Source organism: Macrosteles quadrilineatus, unplaced genomic scaffold, assembly GCF_028750875.1.
Source record: "Macrosteles quadrilineatus isolate MER2022 unplaced genomic scaffold, UCM_ALF_1.0 Scaffold_2__2_contigs__length_208266976, whole genome shotgun sequence".
In the NCBI taxonomy this organism is placed as follows: domain Eukaryota; kingdom Metazoa; phylum Arthropoda; class Insecta; order Hemiptera; family Cicadellidae; genus Macrosteles; species Macrosteles quadrilineatus.
In genome coordinates, this window is record NW_026542595.1 from 20,072,334 (window position 1) to 20,100,330 (window position 27,997).

At 35.2% G+C, this 27,997-nt stretch overlaps 1 protein-coding gene across 1 annotated transcript; it reads right to left on the minus strand.

The window, feature by feature from the left end:
• Nucleotides 1–4: 4 nt before the first annotated feature.
• LOC128983980 (lysine-specific demethylase 3A-like) lies at nt 5–27,997 on the minus strand. Its single transcript, XM_054403262.1, has 10 exons — nt 27,271–27,997; nt 26,337–26,532; nt 21,298–21,512; nt 17,793–17,923; nt 17,052–17,294; nt 12,926–13,201; nt 10,127–10,410; nt 5,115–5,365; nt 4,620–4,930; nt 5–257 (listed from the first exon to the last, which is right to left on the minus strand). The coding sequence occupies exons 1-10, from the start codon at nt 27,995–27,997 to the stop codon at nt 51–53; spliced, it is 2,841 nt and encodes a 946-aa protein (XP_054259237.1). The 3' UTR covers nt 5–50.

The following is a 27,997-nucleotide window of genomic DNA, read 5'->3' on the forward strand; positions in this document are numbered from 1 at the left end:
CTTAAAATATTTACATTTTAAAATTATAAGTTCTGCTATTAGAAATTCATCTAACTTGACATGGGAAAATGAGACAACACTGATATAGCATCCTTCACAGAATGGTATATTATATTTTTGATTTGAAGTTTGTCTTCATGGTTTGTATGCAAATCTGAGAGTATTCTGAACTCTTGGGTTAGGTGTAAGCACTGTGACACATTCTCTGGGGAGACAAAATCTTCAGCCACTTTTACACAATTAAGCAGGTTCTGAACCTGTAAACAATAGACAAATTTAGTTTTCCTATAGTCACCCAACAAAGTGGGCTTCCTTGCACAGATTATTGTACAGAAAGCTCCTAATTGCTGCATTTACTTAATTAATTACTTTGTCGCATACCATTATTCCAACCAAACAACACAAAACAGCGTGCTTTTATAAAGCACGTAATCCGTGTACGCTTGGAAATAGGTGTTTACACTTAAAGATATTACAACGCCATGATCAGCTGGTGCAGCATTTCCCATTGTGTTCAATGTTTGGATTTAGCCTAACCTAAAAACTAGGCGTTCAGTGTTTGAAAGACTAATTATTTATATAATTTAAAGTAACTGTGGAGAAAATATAATGCGTAACACGAGTGCAAACTGCCTTTGTTGCACTCGAGAAACTTTCCACACTTGCCTACGGCTTGTGCGTATACATTTCTCTTGTGTGCAGCAAAGTACCACTTCACCCACTAGTTACACAAATAACTATTTCCAACAGTTACCTGACAAAGTGGGTTTCCATATACTGATTATAGGACGCAAAGTAGCTACGGTAATTGCTGCATTTACTTAATTTTGCCGCGGTCATTTGTTTTTTTTTTTCATTGTTGTGTGAGTAGCCTCCGGATTGCGAATAATAACTATGATAGTGGTTTAAATACCTTATTCTTGCAATCCAATTGTTGTCTTCACAACTAGTTTCAACCTGCTAGGAGGTCATCATCAGGTGAGTACAAGGATGATATTACTTCATATGAAGGTCGTCAGTAGCAGTTTTATCACATTCACACAAACACACGACGAATAAACACATAGTGCGCACACATATACGGCCGATAAAAACATTAAACTCGACAAGCGGACCCGTGTTGATAATGCGGAAGTTGCGTCTAGACTGTAGGGTAAACAGCTGGTCAAGCATCACGCGCATTTTCTTATCGCTCGTCGGTTCCATTCCCATTGTCTCTGCCCTCCCCTTCCCTCTCCAGTATTTCTATTGCAGTGTTGTATATGACGTTTGAATTAAAATAAAGTTGGTCGTTTAAAACATTATCCATGTCTGATTTGACGGCTCTATATATCTCGAATTCTTCCTCAGCACCGGTCCTCAGGGGCCTTCCGAAAATTCACAAACCAGATGTCCCAATTCGACCTTTAGTAAATTTCATGCCTTCTCCAGCATATAAAGTAGCTAAGAGATTAGATAAAATTATAAGGAAAGAAATTGTGCTGGAAAATAATCACAGTGTTAAGAACAGTATTGAACTCGTTGAAAAAATAAAAAATCAACAAATTAGCGGAAATTATAAGTTGGCATCTTTTGATATTGTTAATTTATACACGAATGTACCCGTCAAAGAAACCGTGCAGATTCTTGAACAAAACCTTCAAAAAAATTCCAAATTGTCACCCAACGCCATCAATGAATTAATTTCACTGTTAAATACGATATTAAAACAAAACTACTTCCAGTTTCAAGATAAGTTCTACTTACAAAATGACGGCCTAGCCATGGGCTCCCCCCTCTCCAGCATTCTTTCTGAAGTATTCTTAAACCACATCGAGAACCAGCACTTGTTTACTGACTCCAACCGATATAAGAACAAAATAATTTTCTACTATCGATATGAAGACGATACCATTGTCCTGTTCAATGGTAACAACAGACAGCTATCCCTTCTAAATGCTTATTTATGCCATATTCACAATAATATTAAGTTCACATTAGAAGAGGAGAAAAATAATTCCATTAATTTTCTGGACCTTACCATATCAAAACATAATGACAGCTTACAGTTTAAAATCTACCGAAAACCCACCTGCTCCGACCAAACAATACATTCAGACTCACACCATCCATTTTCACAGAAATTAGCCGCATATCATTGTTTTGTAAATAGATTGTTATCAATTCCAATGAGCACGGACGATTACAACGAAGAGATAAACATCATAAAACACATTGCCGTCTCCAATGGATACACGACCACGTTAATAGATAAATTAATTTTGAAACACCAAAACAAAACAGAAAGAGTGAACCAAAATAAAAAGTTCTTATCAGCTGACTATAATTCATGTCTTAGTAATAAATTCAAATCATTAATGGGGAAAAATAACATAACAGTATCCTTTAGAACAAAAAACAATCTGGGACCACTTCTGAAAGAAAGACCAAATACAACTAAACTTAAATATGAAAAAAGTGGTGTTTACAAAATCAACTGTTCAGATTGTAGTAAGTATTACATAGGCCAAACTTCCCGCTCTTTCTCCAAACGCTTTAAGGAGCACGTACCAAAGAAGACCACCTCAAAACAAACTTCAACCTTTGCCGAACATTTAATTACTCATCAGCATAATTACAGCAGCATTAATGAAAACATGGAAATTTTACATACGTCACAGGACAAGTTTAAAATTAACACCCTGGAAGAATTCGAGATATATAGAGCCGTCAAATCAGACATGGATAATGTTTTAAACGACCAACTTTATTTTAATTCAAACGTCATATACAACACTGCAATAGAAATACTGGAGAGGGAAGGGGAGGGCAGAGACAATGGGAATGGAACCGACGAGCGATAAGAAAATGCGCGTGATGCTTGACCAGCTGTTTACCCTACAGTCTAGACGCAACTTCCGCATTATCAACACGGGTCCGCTTGTCGAGTTTAATGTTTTTATCGGCCGTATATGTGTGCGCACTATGTGTTTATTCGTCGTGTGTTTGTGTGAATGTGATAAAACTGCTACTGACGACCTTCATATGAAGTAATATCATCCTTGTACTCACCTGATGATGACCTCCTAGCAGGTTGAAACTAGTTGTGAAGACAACAATTGGATTGCAAGAATAAGGTATTTAAACCACTATCATAGTTATTTGTTTTTTGCCGCACTTATTTTTTGCTGCACTCCAGTATTTCGTCCAAAAACATAAAATAGTGTACTTTTACTTGGCAAGTAATATGTGTAGGCTTGAAAATAAATTAGCAACACTTAAAGATACATTGACTATGATCAACTGATGCAGCATTTCCCATTTTGTTTAATGTTTGGATTTAACCTGACCTAAAATGTGTTGCATAGGGTTTGAAAAACTAATTATTTGTTTTTAGTAACTGTAGGAAAAATATAATGTGTAATGCAAGTGCAAAGTGCCTTTGCAGCAGCACAGAAAACGTACTACTATAACCCAGAATGCCAACCGCATGGTAAAAAGCATTAAGCGGTTTGAGAGAGCTTTGCCTGTCAATCCGTAGGCAGCGCCACCAGCGTTGCCATGCAATAGCATTGCAACGCTGGTGGCGCTGCCTACGGATTGACAGGCAAAGCTCTCTCAAACCGCTTAATGCTTTTTACCATGCGGTTGGCATTCTGGGTATAATAGTACGTTTTCTGTGGCAGCAGTCAAGGAACTTTCCACACTCGCCTGCGGCTTGATATTTTAAAAGCCGTTTGATGGCTTTCTAAAGTCATTTTTATGTTTCTAAAACTGTGTCCAAAAACCTCCATCACCTATGTTTTTAAGAAGAAATATATGTTTAAATTGATTTTTCCAGGATCCAATGGAGGGAGGGGAGATTAACACCTATACACCTCACCCTTGGAACCACCATCGATTAAAGAGTTTTTTGCAGACAAGTTCCATCACCATCACATATTTGCAAAAAAAGTTGTTTAACAACATTTTGTGATTTGGAATCTACTAAGTAACTTACCTAAAGTCCTAAAATATAAGATCAGTACACAAACCCAGCCAAAGTTGAAAAATCACAAAAACAACCAAAACACACAGAGAAATGTACTGTTGAAAAATCAAGTTACTAAAAATCCTTGAAGGAATTATAAAATAAAAACTTCAAACACAGAATCATTTTCTGTTTTAGGAATGAGGAATTGACCTTTATTTTCAATATTTAAATACATCCTTCACTTGTTCAAAACAATGTTAGAAAAAACCTTTTTCCGTATAAACTGTAACTTAAGCACTTGCAAGAAATTTCTAAGGTGGGAGCTAAGTTATCTTGTTCTAGGGGTCAGAGGAAAATCTTAAAACATATTTATGTGTCGCTACAAACTGTTTAAAACCTTACAGAACGTAGTGAATTAATACCCACCTTTGTAGGCGCTCATTTTTTTTTGAGAAATTTCCCTCAAAGTCGAAATCTGTTACTTGCTTTCAGATAAAGTCTAGGTATCTTACCATAATTCTTTTTGAATATTTTTTTATCGTCATTTTACTATAATATTTTGAAAATAAAGATTTTAAAGTGTGTCTATGTATTGTAATTGTTAAAAACTATTTTTAGAAATTATTTTTAAGGATATTCCTCTAAGAAACTCAATAAAACAATGCACCTGATGTGGGGCTCCCGCTGGGATAAAGACAGCATCGCCCAGGCACTGCACGATGGCGTAGCCCTTCACTTGGTACTCTCTGTACAGCCTGTCACGAAGGTCTGCGTCCAGGTACCAGTTCTGGTCATGTATGGGGTCCTGGTGACGACCCAGCTTGATCTTGCGCTCTTTAGCCACTCTAGACAGTAGGTGGCGTATCTTGTTTGCATCTCTTGCTGAGTAGATGTGCCATATAGCACCAGGCATTTCTACTCTCACTCTTCGTCTCATCTGCACCTCCACACAAGCCTCATCTATGGCTTGATATGCCTCTAAATGCAAAAATAAACTCAATAACAATGCTATTATTAAATAAATCTTTTGAATACAATGATGTAAACATATTAGTTTGTGTATGATAGTTTTATTTTTACTTAGAGAATAAATTATATGTGTAACATTGAACCAGAAAGCAATATCATTTTTTTACAGAAAACTATAAAAATGTTACCTTACCTTTGATGAATTTATCTCTATTGATGTCTTTTGGGATTCCAACGTATACCATGACGTTAACTGCGTCAGATATATCTAGATGAAGGTTTGTAGTTCCTTTAGTGGGATGTATAGCAGATCCATATGCTATGTACATCTTTGGTCCTAAATCTGGTCTTGCAAAATATTTTGGCAGTCTGGCAGGTAGGTTCAACTGTCCTGTGCGTTTGGTGTATTCTCCAACTGGAAGTGCTGCCATCAAGTCTTCAAACCTAAATTACGTAAAAAATTTATATTACACCCATTCACCTCTCATTTGAGAAATTGTTAGTTATTAATAAATTGGTTCTTATTTGATCTTATAATTAAAAATCACTCTTGAAATATTAAGTAAGATCCAACAATAATGCAACAAACTTCTTACAGATTCATTATTATGGACATTGGAAAAGCAATGTGCAAGTAACGAGCACCACAAGTCACAATGTTTCTATTCTACTCATAAAGTTCAAAGATAACACCACTATTATGCTAGTGATTTTGCTATGAGGTAGATTGATGTTACTACTGGATGTTAAAATGGAGAATCACAGACAATCTGTCTTATATCTGTGATGTGAATGAAGTTTGAATCACATAGTCAATGATTGTTCTTTCATGGTTTCATTGGTCTTCCTGGTAGATTGCCCAGCTGCAGTATGATCAAAGCTTCATCTTGGCACATTGCCTTGCAGTGTTGGGTAGTAGCAGTAAATGTAGCATTGCTACTTTTGTTAAACTGTAGCAAAGGCAAGTTATATTTGTAATGGCAGTAAATGTAGCATTCACTACTTTTTTGCTTCTTTTCTTGTTCTTGTATAAAATCTAGGTAAACATTTTTCCTAAAGTAAAAAAAAATGTTTTTAATTATTTTGAAGTAATCTTATCAGAGTGAAAATTTAAAAACGTACGTTTTCATGTCCCTGGCCTTTTACTTCGTAGATACTGGATTTGTAGTTTATTATTATGTGTTTTATTATTTTTTGGGACGGGGGCAACATGTTACACACATTTATTTGGTTTTAAATAGGTTCTAGGTATTTTTTTCGTATTTTTAAAGTCTCGAAATTCACGACCATGACGTGTGCCTAGGGTACATTTTCCAACTTTCACGCTGTTTTTAGACTAATTATTCATGCCGAAATATATAAAGCCATATTTTTACGTCATCAATGGTTATTAAACTTACAAAAAAGGAGCATATTATAATTTTATTGTCATTGCAAACTGACTACCATGACAAAATAAGTCTGTCCCTCGATTTGGCGTCACGACCATTTGGGAAAAATTTTCAACTTTGGAGCACGACAGTGGCAAGCCTGGCGTCGATGGAGTCAGTTGGTTTTAGAGACTAGTTCGGGGTGTACGTCAGGATTGTAGTGCCGGTCGTTTTGAGTTTAAAGGAGGAATTACAAGATTAATAAAGGAAAGATTGTGTTTTTTGTAATTTTGGTGTGTCCATGACCGTACGTAGTCATTCGATGAAGTAGACATGGTGTTATTTTTTGTTTATAAGATATTTCAATTGCTAGATTAACCTAGAAGTCCACTTTCTATCCTCGAACATGAGGTGCAGGGCTACCACCAGAACAGAGCCAAATAACACGTAATTTCACGACCAAAGTTTCACGACCATCGCGGTTTTTTTCACGACCAATCCAGCCTTATGGATTATAGTGTGTTTGGTCGTGACAATAACTTTAATATAATTGTAAATTGAACAGTTTAGTTCAATTGAAACACATAATTTTATTATATCTAACAGTATAATTGAAGGATTGTTTAGAAAGATTTAGATTATTCCAGACAATTCACGACCGTACCGCTTGTCCCTGACCATCACGTTTATGATTTTTAAAAAAAAAATTCAAAAATTAAAATATCGTCATATTTCAATGTTTTATACACAAAAGAAACACACCTCTATACAAACATAACGATTTTTCGGGTCTCTGGTAAGTTTTTTCGGAGTTATACAAACTTAAACAGATTTTATTGGCTTTTTTTCAATTTTTTGAGTTTTTTTCTTTTTTTCTAGAAAGACCAAATATACCAAAAGCTCAGTGACCTTTTTATTGTATAATGGTCATAAAAGTAAATTAGTTTATAGCAAAACATAGTTATAAAAATAATATTAACCATTTTTAATATTAATTTAAACGTCCGTTATGGTCGTGACAGGATTTTGTGTTTTTCCACTAAAGATGCTCTTTAAAAAAAAACTACCAAAGATATTGCGTTACCATGGACATTTTATGAAACTTCAAATGTTAATAAAATAAAAAAATAATAAAAGTTTTGATAAAAGGGGAAAAAAATTTGCAAAGTGCTCTTCCTGAAAACGTACTTAAATTTTCACTCATCAATAAAACAGACCAACATTTACAATAAACATATTTTAAAAAATTAGCAATTGTATACTTAACACTTCTCTTGTTTTCTAATGTCTTTTAACGGTTTACAAAATTTACATTAAGGTAATTTATTAATAGTACAATATTCAAATTTATCATATTTGCCATCGCATTCAACCCAGTGTGACCGAAATCCATTCTCTCATGTCCTCTACAACTGGAAGATCAGAGTTAGGAGTTGGTCAGGGGTTTTAGAACTAGAATCAGTTCCTGACAAAAAAAAAAAAATAAAATAAAAAATGGAAACTGGCATTTAAAATATTTCCATCAAAAATGCTGTTTTTTTTAATAGTTTTATAGTTTTGGTAATTTGGAAAAATATTTGTTAGTGCACTACCTGATGATCTTGAAAACACCCTCCCCCTCTCTCGTCATCAAAACGCTACATAACCAAGCCACTTAATAGCTGGGAGTAAGTGAAAGGATGTAGCTGTACAGCGGATGAGGAAAAAATGCCACTTAAAAGATTCAAAAACTTCGCGAGTGACATTTGCCAAGAGGCCGGGAGTTGTCGTGAATCAGCAGGATCTTTGAGTTTAGCTTTCCCCTGCGCTTGTTTTGTATCGCTCTTCTAAGGTTTTGCAGAGTTTGGCAATACCTTTGAGAGTTTATTGTTGTGCCTCATTCTAGGAAGTTCACAAAATAACACATTCCCTATCCAAAAAAACAGTCGCCATCACCTTCCTTGCCCACATCATTTGCATGCTTTTCTTGGGTTGGGGGGAATTTGTGTGCCCCCACTGCATTGACTGCAATTTTGTCTCGCAGTTCACATGTTTGAACCATGTTTTGTTGAACCAGTAACGATGCAATCAAGAAGTAAGTCACCATCTTTATCGTAAGTGTCCAGAAACGTTAGTGCTGCAGCCATTCACATATTATTTTATGTCTCTCTGTCAAGATTTTTGGTACCCATTTTGCACAAAACTTGTGGTAATCAAGCTTTTCCATAATGATCACGTGCAACAAATTTCGCCAAATTTGTGGAAAACCCATAGAGAATACCGTTATTGTGATTTTTCAAATTTTATGGACTTCGGCATTGACTTTTTCGACACTTTCTGCAGTCACTATGTTGGGTCTTCCACTTCGCTCTTCTTCATGATTATTAGTTTGGCCATTTAAAAAATTGTAAGACCCAATGACGCATTCCACCCTCAGTGGTTATGTTTTCCCCATACCCTTCACACAGTTGCCGATAGATTTCTATTGGTTTACAGTATTTTTGCAGTCAGAAACCTTATTCCTCCACAAACTTCACAGTTTGCTGCATTTTCCATCCACACAGACATTTTAAACTATCACAGTCACTCAATGGAGTACAGCAGCACCCTCTCACTAGCACCACTAGATGCCGACTGAGCTGTTTAACGAATTGACACCAAGATGGCCGTGCTAGCCTCGCCCCTTTGGGAATACAGACATAAACACAATCTACTTTCTGAATAGCACTTGTATTTGAGCCACCGTAGGCTTTTGCTAATTGATTGATAGCACAATGTCCAATGGCATCCAAGGCCAGAATCGAACCCGCTCAAGATCAAACTTAAAATTTGAGGGTGAGCACAAAAACCACCCAGCTATTCATAACACGTCATTACGTAGCCTACTAAAAAAAGTTTAACAAACCGAGCTTTTGATTACTTGAAAAGGCTCTGGTTCCAATATTGATATTGAAATGAGGTGTTTTACTGTGTAGTAATATAAAGTTTTAGAAGTAGTTAACGTACCCCATTCTCTTCAATTTCAGATGTAACTCACCCAGTTACCTTGATTTCCATACACATTTTGTATCACACCCAGCCCCTCCTTGAGGACCGTTTCCAGTCACTGGAGTTCACTTGTAAATTTAAGTACAAGTTTATATCTGTGTGTCTTCCAAGTTTTCATGGGTAAAATGTGCCTGAGCATTATATGTAACATTTACAAGATTAAAACAATGTCCTGTGGATTGATTTCTCTGTAAATTTTTCAGGCCAAAAACGTGTTAGTATGTGCATGATATAGGCGGATCCCTTTGGGGTGATATATATATATATATATATATATATGTATATATATAAATAATGTAGATAATAAATTAAGAAGTAGGCTTTGTGAGGTAAGAATTTTACATGATGGTGAGTCTCGAGATTGCCTTAAAATGCATTTTCCAGTTATAACGCTCAAACTATCCCCGGTTATCTTAAGTACCCCAAATGAAATTATTTGAAAGTAGCCGCCCCCTTTTAAAATGCTGAGTCCACCCATAGAACATGAGTTACTTTTGCAGCCGAAGAAGAACTGGTACATAAATCCCTTTCACTCAATCCTGTAGCAAAACAACAAAAATGAATATAATTTTACTACAGTTTTCTTCGATATCACATAGGGTATTTTTCTAACTAAAAAAATCTTTAGAGCATCAGTAGCTTGTGTGAAATTAATAATCTGACCCTTAATAATCTAACACCCACCCAACCACTGTTTAATTATTAACTCAACTCTATTTTAAGATGGGAGAATAACATTTGATTGGATGTTGGTTTAACAAGACAACTTAGCAAAATAAATATTAAGTACAGATCAATTATTCAATACCTTGATGGCAACATTTCTGCAAAATCTTCTCCAGGAGGCCAGTCTTTCAGCTTCAATAGCATTGCTTCGCCTTGGTCGTCTTTAAGCATTTTATTTACTTCTTGAAAACCTTCCCAAAACTTGCTCATGTACTGGCCAGGTATTACTTGACCTGTTAAGCAATTCACTAAGTCGTTCTTCTTACTTCCAAAATCTTTTATGAATGAGTCTGGTTTCCACAGATCTTCATTGAGATACTTCAACAAACCACTCACCAACACAGGCTGTCCTCGCCTCCATTGATCCTGACAAGTATTTATATTTACTAGGGTTGCTTTCAGAGAGGTGAAAGCCAGTTGAGCGGAACAAACGTGATTTGATATTTGTATAAGTAACTAAATGTAAAAAAGTCAATAGATGTATTAATGCTTGTTTTATTGATTATAATTGTAATAATTCAAATTTGTTTTTACTACATCTTGTTATTCAGACACCTCTTCCAGAAGTGCATTGGTAGTTTTGACCAGGAAAATATTACGGTAGTTGGAATCTGATATTAACATCCAAAAAGGGCATTAAAGTATAAAAAAGAGAAAGGAAATTTAACATTCAAATTCAACTTTAGCCTACAACAAAAACATTGGTGTTCATTTTTCACCCTTACAATCGGTTTAAAGTATTTAAGTATAAAAAACAGTAACTATTTAAAAAACACGTGAGTATTAAAGTATAACATCAGGAGGGAAAATTTGACATTTAAATTCAACTGTGCAACATAAACATTGGTCTTCATTTCAACCCTTGCAATCGGTTAAAATCAGCTTTCTTTGCTGAAAATAATTTATGATTGTTAATACCAAGTATTCTTGATATGATTGTAATGTAACTGGAATGTAGGTCTTCCACCATTATTGGGACGATTTAGAGACGGCATTTTAATACTGGCCTTAATAAAACCATTGACCATTGGATACAGAAGATTTTGATGAAAAAGCTGGCTATAAATTTAACATGGGGATGGAATGTCTAGTTGTATTGATAGTCAAAGATAACCGTGGTTAAAAGTGTACTTCTATAAGTCCAGGTAATTAATTATTTACTTATTACGGTTATAACTGGACGTATGTATAGTCCGTGGCTTGGCAATCAAATAACAGTATTTATATAGGATAGGCTACTGTTATCAACATTTGAAATTACTGAATTGTTACCAAATTACTGTTTCACAAAATGCAGATTCCATTTCAGCCGAGCCATTAAAATGAGGATTTGCCGAACAATTATTAATATTACAGAATAGTATTTAATGATGTAGACTACAACTTTTCACATTTCATAAATTATATGTTAGTTTTGCTATGGGCAAAGGTCCAAATCCAAATGTTCTTTTGTTAAGACCATATGCAAACATTTTTGAAATCGTTTCCCCATTTAACCAACTATTCCAAAAGATTAAAATTATATGGTGCAACACAAATAAACAACTCGATCACCTACCTATAACCTACACTTTACCTTCCTAATCTAACCTTACTTCAAAACATTTAATGTAGTCACGAGTACTCATAAACCCCGACCTACCTTCCCCACATGCCTAAATTAGATCAGTGTTCAATCTGCGTTTTATTAATAAGTGTAATAACTTACTGCACCGTCGATGTAATTCAACATAATATAATCTGTGATGTATTATCGGATTAAATACCGATTTCGATGTGGTTCGATATATCGCTTATTAAATCCTGATCTAACATTGGCTGTTTCTAATCAGCTGGCAACACAAATAGGTTCCCAAGAAAGTAGTCACTGGTCCGTATCCCTCCGCTCCTTGTTTATGCTCCGCGCATTGAGAAAGTAGTTCCGTATATTTTCTCGATTTTCAGTGAATTCCACGCCTTAAAAAAATGTTGTAATGGCATTTTCTTGTTTATTAAAATCATAGGAATGGTTTAAAAACGTTTAAAAGAAAAGTATAGAAAGTTCAGAAATACCTTATGATTCTCTTGTTTACATTTTTCTTGTAAACAAAAAAACTGTCATAGCTACTTTAGTCCCATAAGCCTAATGTTAAAAATTTAAAAATTTAAGTTTGTTTTAAATTGCATTAGCATTATCTAATTGAAATTTGTTTGTTTACAAACCATCTCATTATTAGTCTAAGTAGTCTTGTTAAGTTTGGCTGAAATGTGTTCAGCCGTTATTGAGTGATGGTGTTATATTGTTTGCATTGAAGTTGATCCCAAAGAGCTTCGCTCGCTTCGCTCGCTTCGCTCGCTCCGCTCAATTATTTATACAGTAACATATAAATTAAATCATGTTTACACAAGGCCAATAGGCAGACAGGTTAACTGGTTTGGTGTAAATATGGCTTAAAACAAGAAAAACGCTAATTCATTACTCATAGGTTTGTTAATTTACCGCTCAGGTTGTGAATCAATCAATTTATTTAATGAAGGGAGAGTTAATAACAATTTATTAAATATATTAATCTGAAAGGAAATGAAAAAAGGCTAATTCGCTTATGAAAACTCAAAGAAACGAATTGGCAACAAAAGAGGTGAACTAGAGGGTTTTATTAGGTTTTAGTTGTAGCTCTACGGATTTATCTAGTTAACTCATTTCTAAAAGTAATGTCTCTCTTTACAAATTACCTTTGAAGAAAGTGTTATTAGATTTAAGAGATAAAATAGTACAGTTACACTCAGTGATGGCTATTTGTTCAGATAGAAAAGTACTAGGCACATTTTAAACCACATGTGAATGAAAGACGAGTGTCGGATTAGTGTGTTGTGATGATCCCTTATACATTTTCATGGTTACCTGGAAGATGGGATAGTTGGTATCAGCACTGGGATCCGTCAGCAGGAGTAAACTGCCCTGACACAACCAGGTGTGAGGACTATCAGGATACATCAAGCTGCTCACTGTGTGGGTCATTACTCTCGGCAGAGCTGGCTCCAATTGCTTCACTTCTTTCACTTCACTGTTGCAAGAAGCTACTTCAGGAGATGGATTATCAAGATGTGTTATGCGTAGTTTCTTTCTTAAGCTCTCATAAAATGTTCCTAAATAGTCTTCTGTATTGGTTGTGGAAGCCTTTGAAATAAATACCAGTATGTGAGTTAGTTAATAATTAATGTAGGCTATCTAATAATGAAAGACACATTGTAATAAGTTGTTAAAATATTTTTGTTGCTACATGGTAGTTAAGATGCTGTATTAGGTTGTCATTCTGACAGTATAAAACTTTCATTGCATACACAAAAAGATTTTGAAACTGGAGCCAGATTTGGCCTTTTATTAACAATTTTTTCCCCCTAGGAGGCTAGGCACGAGCCCAGGATTGTTTTTCCACATTACTTAAGGCTAGACCTAGGGGTTGCGGCAATACCACTGAGAAAAAAATCCATTGGTGACTTGGCTGGATTTGAACCCGGGACCTCAGGGACCGAAGCCCCGCACTCACACCACTAGACCAGCTCGCTTCGTTTGGTAACAATAACAAATAAATATATCAAATAATTTATTATAGTCTCAAAAGAGGTTGGCAGTATCTTTTAACCTTGCACAAGCCTGTCCACATAGACCTTTTGCCTGGGCATGGAATGTATGAAGAGGTGTGCGACATCGGTACAAGAATTAGCTTGTTACTGTTGATTCTAATTACTTGTTACTGTTGATATTAAATTTTAAAACTTGTTATAGTCATGTTAAGTTAAGTAGTTTTAGGTAAAATATTACAGTATTACTTATATCGATTTTGTTCCTGTTTTTCTTTGCCCAACTATTTTTATGTTTCAATTTTATATATGTTTATACTTATAAAGCTCGTGCGTTTCTTGGTGAAGCCTGGGGGTCGGTGGTTAGAGTGGCTCTGAACCGGTTTTGTAGGGGTGGGGGTACGCCGAAAATCAGTCTGCACTCTCAACCTGTCCGAGCAACATCGCAGATACACTCTTTTTCAAAAACATTCGGGATGCCAGTTCGATTATCTTAAAACTTATTTGGTTTATTTTTAAGTTTATAGTGGTATGAAAATACAATTTTTTTTTATTTTCGTTTAAGCCATAGTTCCGTATAATACTAATGCATTATTTGTACTTGCTTTTGCCCACGAAAAATCTCTGGCTCATTAACCAGTACATTTTGGAGTATTAAAAAAAAATAGCCTACTCTAAATTTTAATATAGAGAATTTTATAAAATATGCTGTCCTCCGTTCATAAACATTTTCAGTGAAAATTTAAAATTGTACGTTTTCATGTCCCTGGCCTTTTACTTCGTAGATACTGGATTTGTAGTTTATTATTATGTGTTTTAATATTTTTTGGGACGGGGGCAACATGTTACACACATTTATTTAGTTTTAAATAGGTTCTAGGTATTTTTTTCGTATTTTTAAAGTCTCTAAATTCACGACCATGACGTGTCCCTAGGGTACATTTTCCAACTTTCACGCTGTTTTTAGACTAATTATTCATGCCGAAATATATAAAGCCATATTTTTATGTGATCAATGGTTATTAAACTTACAAAAAAGGAGCATATTATAATTTTATTGTCATTGCAGACTGACTACCGTGACAAAATAAGTCTGTCCCTCGATTTGGCGTCATGACCATTTGGGAAAAATTTTCAACTTTGGAGCACGACAGTGGCAAGCCTGGCGTCGATGGAGTCAGTTGGTTTTAGAGACTAGTTCGGGGTGTACGTCAGGATTGTAGTGCCGGTCGTTTTGAGTTTAAAGGAGGAATTACAAGATTAATAAAGGAAAGATTGTGTTTTTTGTAATTTTGGTGTGTCCATGACCGTACGTAGTCATTCGATGAAGTAGACATGGTGTTAATTTTTGTTTATAAGATATTTCAATTGCTAGATCAACCTAGAAGTCCACTTTGTATCCTCGAACATGAGGTGCAGGGCTACCGCCAGAACAGAGCCAAATAACACGTAATTTCACGACCAAAGTTTCACGACCATCGCGGTTTTTTTCACGACCAATCCAGCCTTATGGATTATAATGTGTTTGGTCGTGACAATAACTTGAAACACTTATATTGAAAAAACTCATATTGAAAAAACTTATATTGAAACACATAGTTTTATTATAACTAACAGTATAATTGAAGGATTGTTTGGAAAGATTTAGATTTTTCCAGACAATTCACGACCGTACCGCTTGTCCCTGACCATCACGTTTATGATTTCTATCATAAAAATTTCAAAAATTAAAATATCGTCATATTTCAGTGTTTTATACACAAAAGAAGCACACCTCTATACATACATAACGATTTTTCGGGTCTCAGGTAAGTTTTTTCTGAATTATACAAACTTAAAAAGATTTTATTGGCTTTTTTCTATTTTTTGAGTTTTTTAAATTTTTTTCTAGAAAGACCAAATATACCAAAAGCTCAGTGACCATTTTATTGTATAATGGTCATAAAAGTAAATTAGTTTATAGTAAAACATAGTTATAAAAATAATATTAACTATTTTTAATATTCATTTAAACGTCCGTTATGGTCGTGACAGGATTTTGTGTTTTTCTACTAAAGATGCTCTTTAAAAAGAAAACTACCAAAGCTATTGCGTTACCATGGACATTTTATGAAACTTAAAATGTTAATGAAATAAAAATAATAATAAAAATTTTGAAAAAAGGGGGAAAAAATTTGCAAAGTGCTTTTCCTGAAAACGTACGTTTTTAAATTTTCACTCATTCCTCTTAATTAGGTAAAAAATTAGATATTTGTTGAAAATACTCATCACACAACTGTCGTGCGAGCAACCTGAACCGCCTCCGCACCGCGATACGAACTCCGAAAAATGTCTTTAGTCAGACTAGTATCAGAATAGGACGACAACGTCAACTTCCCCTCTTGCACTCGGCTCCCCACTTGCCACTACAGCCAAGTGGGCCTGGGGGTGCCTCACACCCAGGCTTCACGAAGAAACGCACGAACTCTACTCATGTTATTTAGTTGTAAAATTTGTTGGTTCAAGCTTTGTTACTGTTAAGGAAGAGAAAACTATTAAATTATGGCTGACTCAACGAGATGCATGTAAAAGACATTTAAGTGAAATCAAGAAATGCTACGGACAAGCATTTTATAAGGCTTATGTAGTGTTATAATGCCCTTTTGTCATTGTGTTGTATTGAATAAATAAAGTGAATTGAATTGACTGATAAATGTTAATGGCAGCAAGACCCAAAGCCACGATTTTGCTGCCTTGGATTTAAAGGCACATCCATCTGAGCCACTAACTCACAAAAACTTGCCTTACACTAAGTAATTTGATGTGTGAAAATTAAAATATTGCTTTAGATCTGTATATTAGATACAGTTATATAGGCAGTTTTGTATTAGGTTTTTCAGAGCTTGTAGGCACTAGGGCATTATTATCAAACCTCTTTTGTATTTATTTTTTTTATTATTATCTTCCTCCTCAAAAAGATTGGAAGACAATTAATTCACAATTATCTATTCATCAGTCTGTTTCACTCAATGGTAAACAAGACAGTTGCGGCATTTTGATGCAAAACATAACCTCAAACCAGGTTAGGCAACCAATGAAACTAAAAATACACAGAATAACTATTGCAGATAGACAGAAAAAATATTGTCCCATTAAGTGCTGGGCTCCCTCGGAATAAGGTTGAACTGGTAGCAATGTCCCAGGACAGAACAGTTCCATCTAGAAATGCCAGAGCGCATTAGCAACAGGGTCCGTATGCCAGTGGGTTAATAGGTTGATGGGTGTGTGTTTATCACCCATGGTCTTGAAATACACAACAAATTTCTGACTAGTTTATTCACACAGTTGATTGGCAAAGAATATAAGTAGGTATTAGTAGGAGATCTATTAAGGCACACAATCATAGCAAACGGAATTACATTAAGGTTTTATTGTATTTTATGTAAGATGTAATGTAAGGTGAATACCTCAAGGTCAGCATGTTGGTAATCCCTTGACATCTTGGCATTGGATGATGGCTGATCAGAAATGTCTGAAGAAAACTCCAAACATGGCATAATCTTTTGAACTTTTTCCTTGAGATCTCTCAAAGCATCCGATGGAATTATTTGTGTTAACATGAGCTTATCCTGGTCGTGAGGTTTTTTATTGACACAAATCAACCAAGGTCTTTCGACTTTCATCCAGTCAGATGTGACGCCTTTTCTTGCCTTGAAATGAATCAATTATTGTTTGTTAATTAATTATTAGATTTGTTTGACTGATTATAACTTAAATTTGCTAAAAAATGTTTGTTCAATACATTTTGCCACTTTATTGGTTTTTACACCATTAAAAAAATTAAATAACTTAATTCAAGGATTTTAACATAAATCTTTCCAATCTTTCAAACACCAAGATTTTTAGAGGTATTTTTAGAAAAAGCTTTATCCAAGTTTTACAAAATCCAATAAGCAACAGGGTTGTTGTAAATTTTCTAGTGTGTAAATATCACCAATGCCTGAAAAATGACTTGCATGTTTTTATTAATGTATAGGTTTATTGAAAATAGCTGTGGGTTCCCACACGTTCACTACCCATTGTTGAAAATGGGTGGATACAAAAAATTTTGTTTAACTAACCTTTACTGAAAACTTTGATATTGAATTAGGACATTTTTAAATTTGAGAGTTTTCTTGTTACAAAAAAAGTTAAAAGAGATGGATTACCTTGTAGCAGTCAATGCACACAGAAAATCCACATGATTTACAGGTCCAGTGGAAGTTGAACAAGGTTGTATTGCACACATCACACATTTCTCTGCAACCAGATATAGGTCTTTTCCATGCCACTACTTTCTCTGCAATGAAGAGTGACAATTCAAATCAGTTCCAGGGATTAATAACTGTGATAATACACAAACATTTCACTCACAAGAAGAGTAGGAACCAGGGACGTAACTAGGGGGGGGGGGGGCACGCGGGGCATGAGCCCCGGGCGCCAGTTGTTAGGGGCGCCAACACGGGCACAGATTTTTTCAAACAAAAATTGTTGAAATATTTTTAATCTGTCTTGTGTTGCAAAAAAAAATCGGTAATTATTCCGTATAGGTGCCTCCAAACAAATTTTTAATTTTGATATCTTACTTTATAGTTTTTTACCTCCTGAATCCAAATATACCATTATTTTTCACAGCTGATGATAATTTCTCAAGATATCGCCGTATTAATATACAACATTACAATAAACAAGGTAGGATGGATGACATTTACAAGTGGAATGAACTATGGGTTAAGTAAGCCAACAGCTGATTGTTTTCAATCATAGTCAAGCAAATGGAAGGGACAACTTTAATTAGCTAACTCTGATTCTGCAATATGAAAATCACCTGATTAAGTTACACTTTTCACTTTCTAAGACCACTAAGTTAATAATGTATTATTGTTACCAGTATTTTATCATTATTAATGATTTAGGCCTATATTTCGCCGTTTAGAAATTACATAATAAAATGGTGCTATTCTAACATAACCTAACCTAACCAAACCTCTAGAATATAAGCAAACTCCTTTTGATGTCAGAAAAGGCATGTCAGGGTGATAGGTCGTGCTTTATGTGAATTTGGTGACTGCATTAAGTCCTTTGAAGGTAGGTTAGATTAGGTAGGTAAGTTAAAGTTTAGGTTATAATGTATCAAGTTGTTAGTTTATGTCGCCTGCAGACTGTTTTTGTAAAATTAAAATCCAGAAAAAAACACTTCAAATTACGAATTACTGCAGGCAACATAAACTAACAACTTGATACATTATAACCTTAACTTTACCTTCCTAATCTAACCTAACTTCAAAACACTTAACGCAGTCACCAATTCACATACAGCACGACCTACCACCCTGACATGCCTTTAAATAAGAACTACATGTAATTAGTCCACCAGTCCATCTAGATCTTCATAATGTGACGAAATTCCTATTATAGAAAACATTATTGACTACAGAATCACTTGAAATGTTATTGTAATCACTACCTTGTTTATTGTAATGTTGTATGTTTTTACGGCGATATCTTGAGAAATATTCATCAGCGGTGAAAAATAATGGTAGGCTATATTTGGATTCAGGAGGTAAAAAACTATAAAGTAAGATATCAAAATTAAAAATTCGTTTGGAGGCACCTATACGGAATAAATACCAAAAAATCATTATATTATATTTTTAAGTCTAAGAAGTACAAAGTGAAATGATGAATGCTATCTGACTGTTATTATACTGTTTATGAATAATGTTAACGATCCGTATGAACTTGTACGGAGCGAGTATGAGGATGAGCATACTGCGTTGTCTGTCTGTCGTCGATGAGTCACTAGGATGACGCCGGCGCGGTGTCAGAACACTTTCAACCCCCTCCCGGCAACCACCTCCGCACACCATCCCTCACACCAGTCACCACACACACACACATACTACAAACACAACACTAACACATCGACGCTCGCTGGTCTGACCCATCGATATACAACACGTCTGACCTTGACTAACTGCGTATGTTGTGCACTAGTGTAGTTGACAACAGTTCATACTCAATGTCAGTTGACAATCAATGTAAAAACCACTCTCTTGTAAAATGGCATTTGCCATGCATGTAATTAACAAATAAATAAAAAATACTTCATTCTATTTGTAATCAGTGGTTCAGGACACAAAATGTGGTTGCGGTGCAGTTTCTTTGCGTGTTACTAGCAATATTATTTTCGTGAATGATTTCGTTTTCAAATAAACTATTTGTCTTTGAAAATACGTACCGTACTGTATTAAATTATTTACCACATATCTAGGCCTTAGTACATTGAACTTGAGGTTAAGCATTTTAAGATCTAAATACTGTAGTATTAATGTATTGTACCGATGGACAGACCACACATTTTTTAAGAAGATTTGTAAGGAATTGGTTTCAGTCCAATTGAAGGGGGGCGGGGGGCGCCAAAATAGGTGTTTACCCCGGGTACTGAATAGCCTAGTTACGTCCCTGGTAGGAACTAACTGTACACTAAGAGCTACTTAGAATTGACCAGTATGTAGTCTCCAGGGGCTGTATTTTACCACAGAAGAGGCTGAGTCACATCATGTTTCATCTGCTAAAGGGATAGAGGAATGTATGCACCACTCAAAACTACATATTTAAACATGATCGGGGATACACAATTTGCTTAGAGATAAAATAGAAGCTCAAGAATTAGTCTTTAGAATGTTTGTTTAGGTGTTTTATAAATCTCTAATTTACCCTATTTTTTTTTAAATTTGTAACCACAACAGTGTTTTTAAATATACATTTATCCCTTTAAAACAAGATTTTGCCTTTGTTCTTGCAGGATTTTAAAAGTTTCCTCCAATATATTTCGCCACAGTGTGTGGCATCTTCAGGGAGAAGTTATTTACAGTACATATTATATGTACACACGCACGGCACGACATAGAGTTCATATCGCTGCATCTTCACGAGCGCAGGAGCAAGAAGATTTTTTAACTCCCGCCGGACACTGCTGCAGTCACAGGTTTTTCCCAAATTGTTATTTAAGTTAGACAATGTCCACTAAAATATGTGTTTATTGTTGAAGGAATAAAGGGTTTGTCTATTGTCTATATAGATTTTTCATCATCTAAATGGGGCCGGTCCCAGTGGATCCGGGATTAGAGTTCTACTGAACTGAAAACAGACACTTTTGCTGCAGCATGACAATAGTTATTTGTGCAACTAGTAAGAAAAGTGAGCAATTGACTTACTCGAGAGAAATCCTTACTCACGAGCCGTAGGCGAGTGAGGAATGGTTTCTCAAGTGAGGCAATTGTACTTTGAACTCGAGTTGCACATTATACTTTTCCTACAGTTACCATAAAACAAATAAATTTGTGAAGAAACATAACCTATTTTTACACAGAAGTGAACTTTTAATATAACATTTAATGTGAAGTGACAAATACAACAGTACAACAGCTGACCAGCTGATTTACAGCCAGTGCTGCCAACGTATTTCGCGCGCATACGACGTTGCCTGGATGTTACGCGCTCACTATTTCGTGCCTTCACGTTGCAAATCTGGAGTGAGACAAAGTAATTAGAGTGAGACAATGTTAACATTGTCTCACTGATGAGCGAACTGGCCACTTTGCTTTCTCAAATCAGTGAGAGAACATGTACATTGTTAGGTAACTGTAGGAAAAATAGTGTTTTTAATACCTTGTGACATATGTAAAGAGACAGCCTCCTTTTCTTGTTTGCACAAGTCCAAGAACTGGCTGCCTACATTATCTAGAATGTATTTGGCACTTTTCATGTCCAGTTGAGGGTATGGTTTGTTTAACAAGGGCTGCCACAGTGCGAGGTCATCCTGAGTTGGGTCTGAGTGAGGGTCCAAGAACCCCGCTGTAGACAAGAAACCCTTGGCGGAGTACCTAAAATAAATGAAACATAGTTTCCATCTTTAGGTGTGTTAGTTATGTATTAGAGAAGAAAAATTACAGGACACTTGTAGGATAAATATACTCTCTTATAGCTAGCTCATTTGCCGTGTTAGTGCATAGAAATAACAATACCCAAACAACAACATTTTGTCAAGTAGGCTAAGCATTTTGGAAGTTTTTGTTGCCACACACAACTCAATTCTTTAATCTTTAAACTCTTTAATAAGAGGACAAAGTTATTAATACCAATCAGAAGTTAGCAGCAAATATGTGCAGTGGAGTCTTATACTTTGGAGTGGTGAGTGACACCTCACAACTTTTGTGAAGGATTGGCTGGTAGTGGTATGCACTACAAGTAAGCCAGAATGAGAACAGTGGTCATCAAACAGTTGACTCTGGGCTATATCAGTAGCTTGTGGGGTAATTTCAGGTGTAGCTCAAACTGACCAACAATTCTAAAATTTAAAAAATGTTTTGCTCGAGGCACAATCCACCAACTCTCCTTTTTTAGGGATTGATGGTGAAGATTTCTCAAATATATATAGGTATATATAGGCCCTAAAGTATTAAAAATTATTGGGTATTCTTTTCCGAGTCGGTTTGGCTCTTCTACACGACTGATTTTCATAATTTTGGACTTAAATTAAAGTTGTTTAAATCTACGGCTTACATTACGATCCAATTTATTTTATAGTGGAGACATAGGTTTTTATTTTTGTATTTTTTTATTATTTATCATCCAAAATAAATTGGATTGTTAGGTAAGAAATAAAAACAATAAAAGTTGGATAAAGAAATTAGTTTTATTTTATTTAACAAAGCCCATGTTATGAGAAGAATGAGAATTATTTGTTGTTATTCAATAATAAACAACACATGTTCTTAAAAAATATTAATCCCAACTCAACTCACAGGCTCTCAGGTTTAAAATTTTTTTTTTTATTTGCCCTCAAACCTGAGAGGTTCAAAAGTTCCTTCAGTCGACTAGAAGGTAAACTCTTCGTCAAGTCTGCCAACTGAAGTCTTCCAGGTACATGTCCATTTTGTAACATCCTTTGTTGAAGTGCTCTCTAACAAAGTGGAATTGAAAACTGATGTGTTTCGTTCTTCCATGCGTTGAAGGATTGTGTGGTAATTGTACTGCACCAGCATTGTCAATGTACATGGTTGCTTCTATCGATGAACTGCTGATTTCTTCTAACAAGCCTTTAAGCCATATTACTTGAATAGCAGCTTCACTAGCAGCAACATATTCCGCTTCAGTAGTTGATAATGAAATACAATTTTGTTTCTTTGAAAACCAACTAATGGCTCCGCCAGCAAACAAACATAGACATCCTGAACGTGACTTTCTGCTGTTTTCATCATCTGCGACGTCTACATCAGTGTAACATTTCCCGTTCAATAGAACCATTTTCTTCTGGTGTATAAGGCATAACAGTTCTCATAGTGATGCCTTGTTTAGCGAGCAATTTCTTCACTGCAAAATTATTAAACTCAGTCCCACCATCACTCATAAACGTTTTTACCACATGTCCAGCAGTTTGACATTCATTCAAGTATGTCTCAATACAGTCTGTAACCTCCGTCTTATTTTTGATGAAAAATACTCTTCTAAATTTAGTAAAGTAGTCTTTGTAAACCAGCCAGTAGCGACTTCCTCCTAGAGAAATGTTTTCCATAGGACCACAGAGATCTCCACTTACTATTTCTCCTGCAATTGTTGGCTTTACAGTTCGAGAATGGTATGTAGCTCTGTGTTGCTTGCCTAGTACGCAACCTTCACAAAATTCATCTTCTTCCTTGACATGTATTCCCCTGCTTTTAAGAGTTTTTAACACATGTGTCTTATTTTGATGAGAGCCAGAGATTCATGCCACTCTTGGACAGTTTTCAGTTTACTACTATACGCTGTTTTAGCTTCTGCATGCGGCAACAGAACATCCATTTCAACTTTATAGAGTCCATTTACACAATGTCCATACAGCTGTGCAACGTTATTCTTCATGAAGACACATTTTTCTTTAGTTACTTTGAAACTAAATCCTTTCTTTACTGTTGTGCTGACTGACATCAGGTTCCTTCCTAGCTTGGGAACGTAGGCTACCATACATTCTCTAAAGTTGTGATGTATCGGTTCTTACCAATATTCACACTTACTCGAATACTTCCCTCTCCAACTGCCTCAATATCATCACAATTTCCCACAGTGACATTAATTGGTGAAGTAAACCTCTGATATGTGTGAAAGAAGTCCCTCCGGAAACACGTATGCTGCGATGCTCCAGAGTCTGCAATAAAGCTGTTTTTTCCTGTGCTCCTTTGCTACAAAACACAAGAATGGACCACTGTTACCTTTTCTAGGCTCTGTCTTTTTTTTGTCTTATTTTCCTGATTTCTTTGGTCAATGACTAGCATAGTGTGGTCCCTTACAAATAAAACACTTTATTTCCTTCTTTACAGAATGTCTTTTGCCTTCTGAGAATGGACTTGTGTTATTTCTACTAACCTGTAAGGCTTGTCCATTATCAGAACCTAGGTAGCCTGGACTCAATCAGACGAATTCTCTCTATTAGCAAATCAACACTTCTGTCTTTCACTGGTATGCTTTCCCACACACTCTTGAACTCAAAGAATTCTTTAGGTAGTGTACTCATAATCCTTGACATCAACACAAGTTCTGGCAGTTCTGAAGCTTTATGCATGTTAAGTTCATCATTCACTTCTATGAAGTTTAACTGCAATCTTAAGATATATTTGATCAAATCTTCTCTCCATCAGTTATACTAGATGTAAAGAACTGTCCCATTGTTCTATCTAGTCTCTGAATTGATGATTGTTCATATATGCTCAACAGCTTCTGCCACATTTCATGTGCACTATCATAAGTAGCCATTAATTCTACATGTGAATCGTCTAGAGCATTTACAATAAGTACCTGAGCTAAGGTGTCACCTTTCTTAAAATCCTTAAGCTTCTGCTCCTCTGTTTCTTCAGGCCTTGTCCTTTCACCAGTAATCAGATCACTAATTCCATGATGTCTCAAAACTAATTCCATCTGGCGTTTCCACCTTCTCCATGATTGAGAATTACTTAGTTTTTCAACATTCACTCTTAAATCCATTCTTTTAATATTTTCTGTAGCCCATAACCGAATAATAACCCCGCCGCAGCAAACCTGCCGACTAAGCGAATTTCCATTTGTCTTAATTGATTTTCAATTAAATATATTTTAATAACATTAGGTTTAACGAGTACCTAGGTTTGCTGCTAAAAGGAAACTAATAAAGTGTGTTTTTTTGTAAAATATTGATAGCTTAGTACAAAATAAATAAATTTGATCAAAATACAAAATATATCCATAAACAAGTAAACTACAACATTTGACAATTTTCTCCATAAGAATAACATGGGAATTTTAAATTTACAATTTTTTAAATTTTCTCTGTTACTATTAACCGAACAAAAATACTTTTATATACTAAATCAATTGTTTTTTTTAAGCTCTTTAAAAAGGTCTAAAGAGAAATTGGGAAATTTTGTGTTTTGAGGGTCAAAAGTGAGAAAAACCAATTTTTACCCCATAAAACCCCCCGTAAAGCCCCGTTGCCATGGTCCGATTATGCTGGTTCGCGAACTCATTCAAGTTTATCCCGCTTTACACCTTTAAACCAAATTTCATCAAAATCGGACAAAAATTACTCAAGTCATCGCGTTCATGGACGTATATATATATATATATATATATATATATATGTCTATATATATATACATATATAAAAATTTGAACGAATGGTGTTTTTGGCCTCTGGCGATATCAAAATGAAAAAGTAAATCGGTCCCGGGTCTAGGTCTTACCGTGCCACCTACGGTAATAGCTACTTCCCTATAGGGAAATTCGCTAAAAACAATAAAAGTTGGATAAAGAAATTAGTTTTATTTAATTTAACAAAGCCCATGTTATGAGAAGAATGAGAATTATTTGTTGTTATTCAATAATAAACAACAAATGTTCACAAATAATATTAATACCAACTCAACTCACAGGCTCTCAGGTTTCAAAAGGCTCTCAGGCTCTTTGTATTGCGGGCCCTGGGGGCCTTTTTACGCCACTGGCTTAAGATTTTAACAATGTTCACGTTATTGAACATTGTTAAAATCTAAAGCCAGTGGCTATCTCCAAATTAAATTGTAGGTATGCACGCACAGATTTGACATCAAGCATCGGCATTTGTTTATCTGACGTATATTTTGAGTTATGCACAAAAGCAACTTCCTTCCTGTACATTTCTTATAGGAGTTAAATTTGGTTTTCCTTTTCCAATTCATTTAGCTCTTCTACCGTGACCGATTTTTATAATCTTGAAAGGTATGCACTAACAGATTTGCCATCAAGCATCATCATTCATTTATCTGCTCTATTATTACTCAACCAAAAGACATAAATTTAATTCTTTTGTATCTTCAATTAAAGATGTACGGTATTTCACCAGTTCTAATCCTAAATGTTTTGGTCAAAGAACCTTCAGTGAAATACAAGGTTTTGTTTGAGCTATTGATTACAAGCTTTTGTTTGAGCTATTGATTATTAAGTTCAGACATACATGAAGCACATTGCTGAATCACGAATCAACAATAATTATAATTATTTTAGAACTTATCTACAACTAATTATACGTAACTCCATTTTTATTTTTTAGTTATTTTATATGTCTTGGTCTTACAACATTTATACCTTTATGTTAGTAATCAAATGAATTTAGCATGGGATAGACACAATAGGTCAATAGAAAATATCGAACTAAAATTATTTACCTTAGTTTCCGAAAAGCTTCAAATCTACATAGAACATTTTCAGAACGCGGTTGTGATCCCTTGGTAGCGTTGTTCAGTGACAAACTGCATTCTCTGCACCTGCGTAGCTTTGGAGCAGCTTCAAAACATCTTGCGCGTTGAATGAAACCCTCATTTGGATTTTTTGGTTCCTTCTGTTTAAAATTTATGGACTGATCTAGAAAAGAAGAAACCACAGTTTTGCAGTCTAGCATATTTTAAAGTAACTCAATACCTAAAAATCAAAACTGTTTTAAAAAGCCTTATTTTTCCTAATATTTTAAATCTTATCACTCCACTGCGTGTCCGTCATCTCGTTGTTTGCCCAACCTGACTGCAATTGCAGTGACGCGATGTAGATGTGTGTACATATTTTTGAAAATATATAGACTAAAGCGTTAGTGATGAGAAGATAGTTGGTAGTTTAAGAGGACCCTCTGAAGATGCCACACAAGCTGGCGAAATACACAGGGCGACACATAAAGCATTTTATTCAAGAACACTGGAAGAAAGGTTTAATCTAATATACTGTATTTAAAAATGTTCAATTCTTGTTCATATACTTTGATTTTGTTGACAGTCTTTGTGTTATTCAACTAAGCAACTGAGACAAAACATATCCTTGTAAAAAAAAAAACTCATAAACATGCCATTTCCATTTGGTGTAACAATCACCAATTTGAAATCAGGGAAACAGACTTACCAACACCAACCGTTTAGTTTTGCACCATTATTTTTTAATAGCCCTGATGTACCTAAATCTACTCTGGTTTGAACAAAGTAAAATTGTTTTGCATGAACCACATTTTTTATGTGGTGCTGATAATGGTTTAAACCTATTGCATTGGTAAGCAGGCGACCAAGAACATTACCATAGACGATAAACAAATATACACTGTAAAGGTCAGCTATTTACCTTGATCCAGACATTCTTCACTGAATGTGATAATTTCAATTTTGTCTTCATAACCTGTATTACTGTCAGGCCTACCGGTACTTTGTTGTTGGTTACGTACATCATCGCCAATCAAAATATTATAAACAGATTTTGAAGTATTATCTAATAAAATGTCACTGTTCAAGAAAAGTGGGCCATTTTCAGTTTGGGTTTCAGGAAAGCAAATAATTGATTTTTCTAAAGATTGGGTTCCTCTCTGAGTTTTTATTTCAGTCTCTCTCGATTGTAACACACTTGAGCCTTCAAATGTACTGAAGTCTTTGATATTAACAGAAACATCTTCATTGTTACTGCCATGAAATGTTGTTGTATTATGCACATCTGGAATGTTAAACTTGTGTGACAAATGTTTGCGTGTAACAATTTCATTTCGGGGAATTAGATCTTCTGAGGGGGTTTCTTCTAATAGGTGATCACAAGCCACTTCACAAAACGGTACAAACTGTCTACTCTGTATGTCTATTGCAGGGTCAGAATGTTCAGTTCCAGAACTCTTTGCTTGTAAGTGGACTTCATGTTTCTTGACTCTCAGATCCAGAGGTTCATGATGAAACCTACAACGAGGCTTGTTGTGAAAAAGAGGAGATGCAGTCAAGGTATTGCTCTTCTGCACTCTGAGGTCCAAAGGTTCTATTTGATCATCTTCTTGAGATTGGCAACTTGTTTGTAGCCGTGGGAGAGTCAT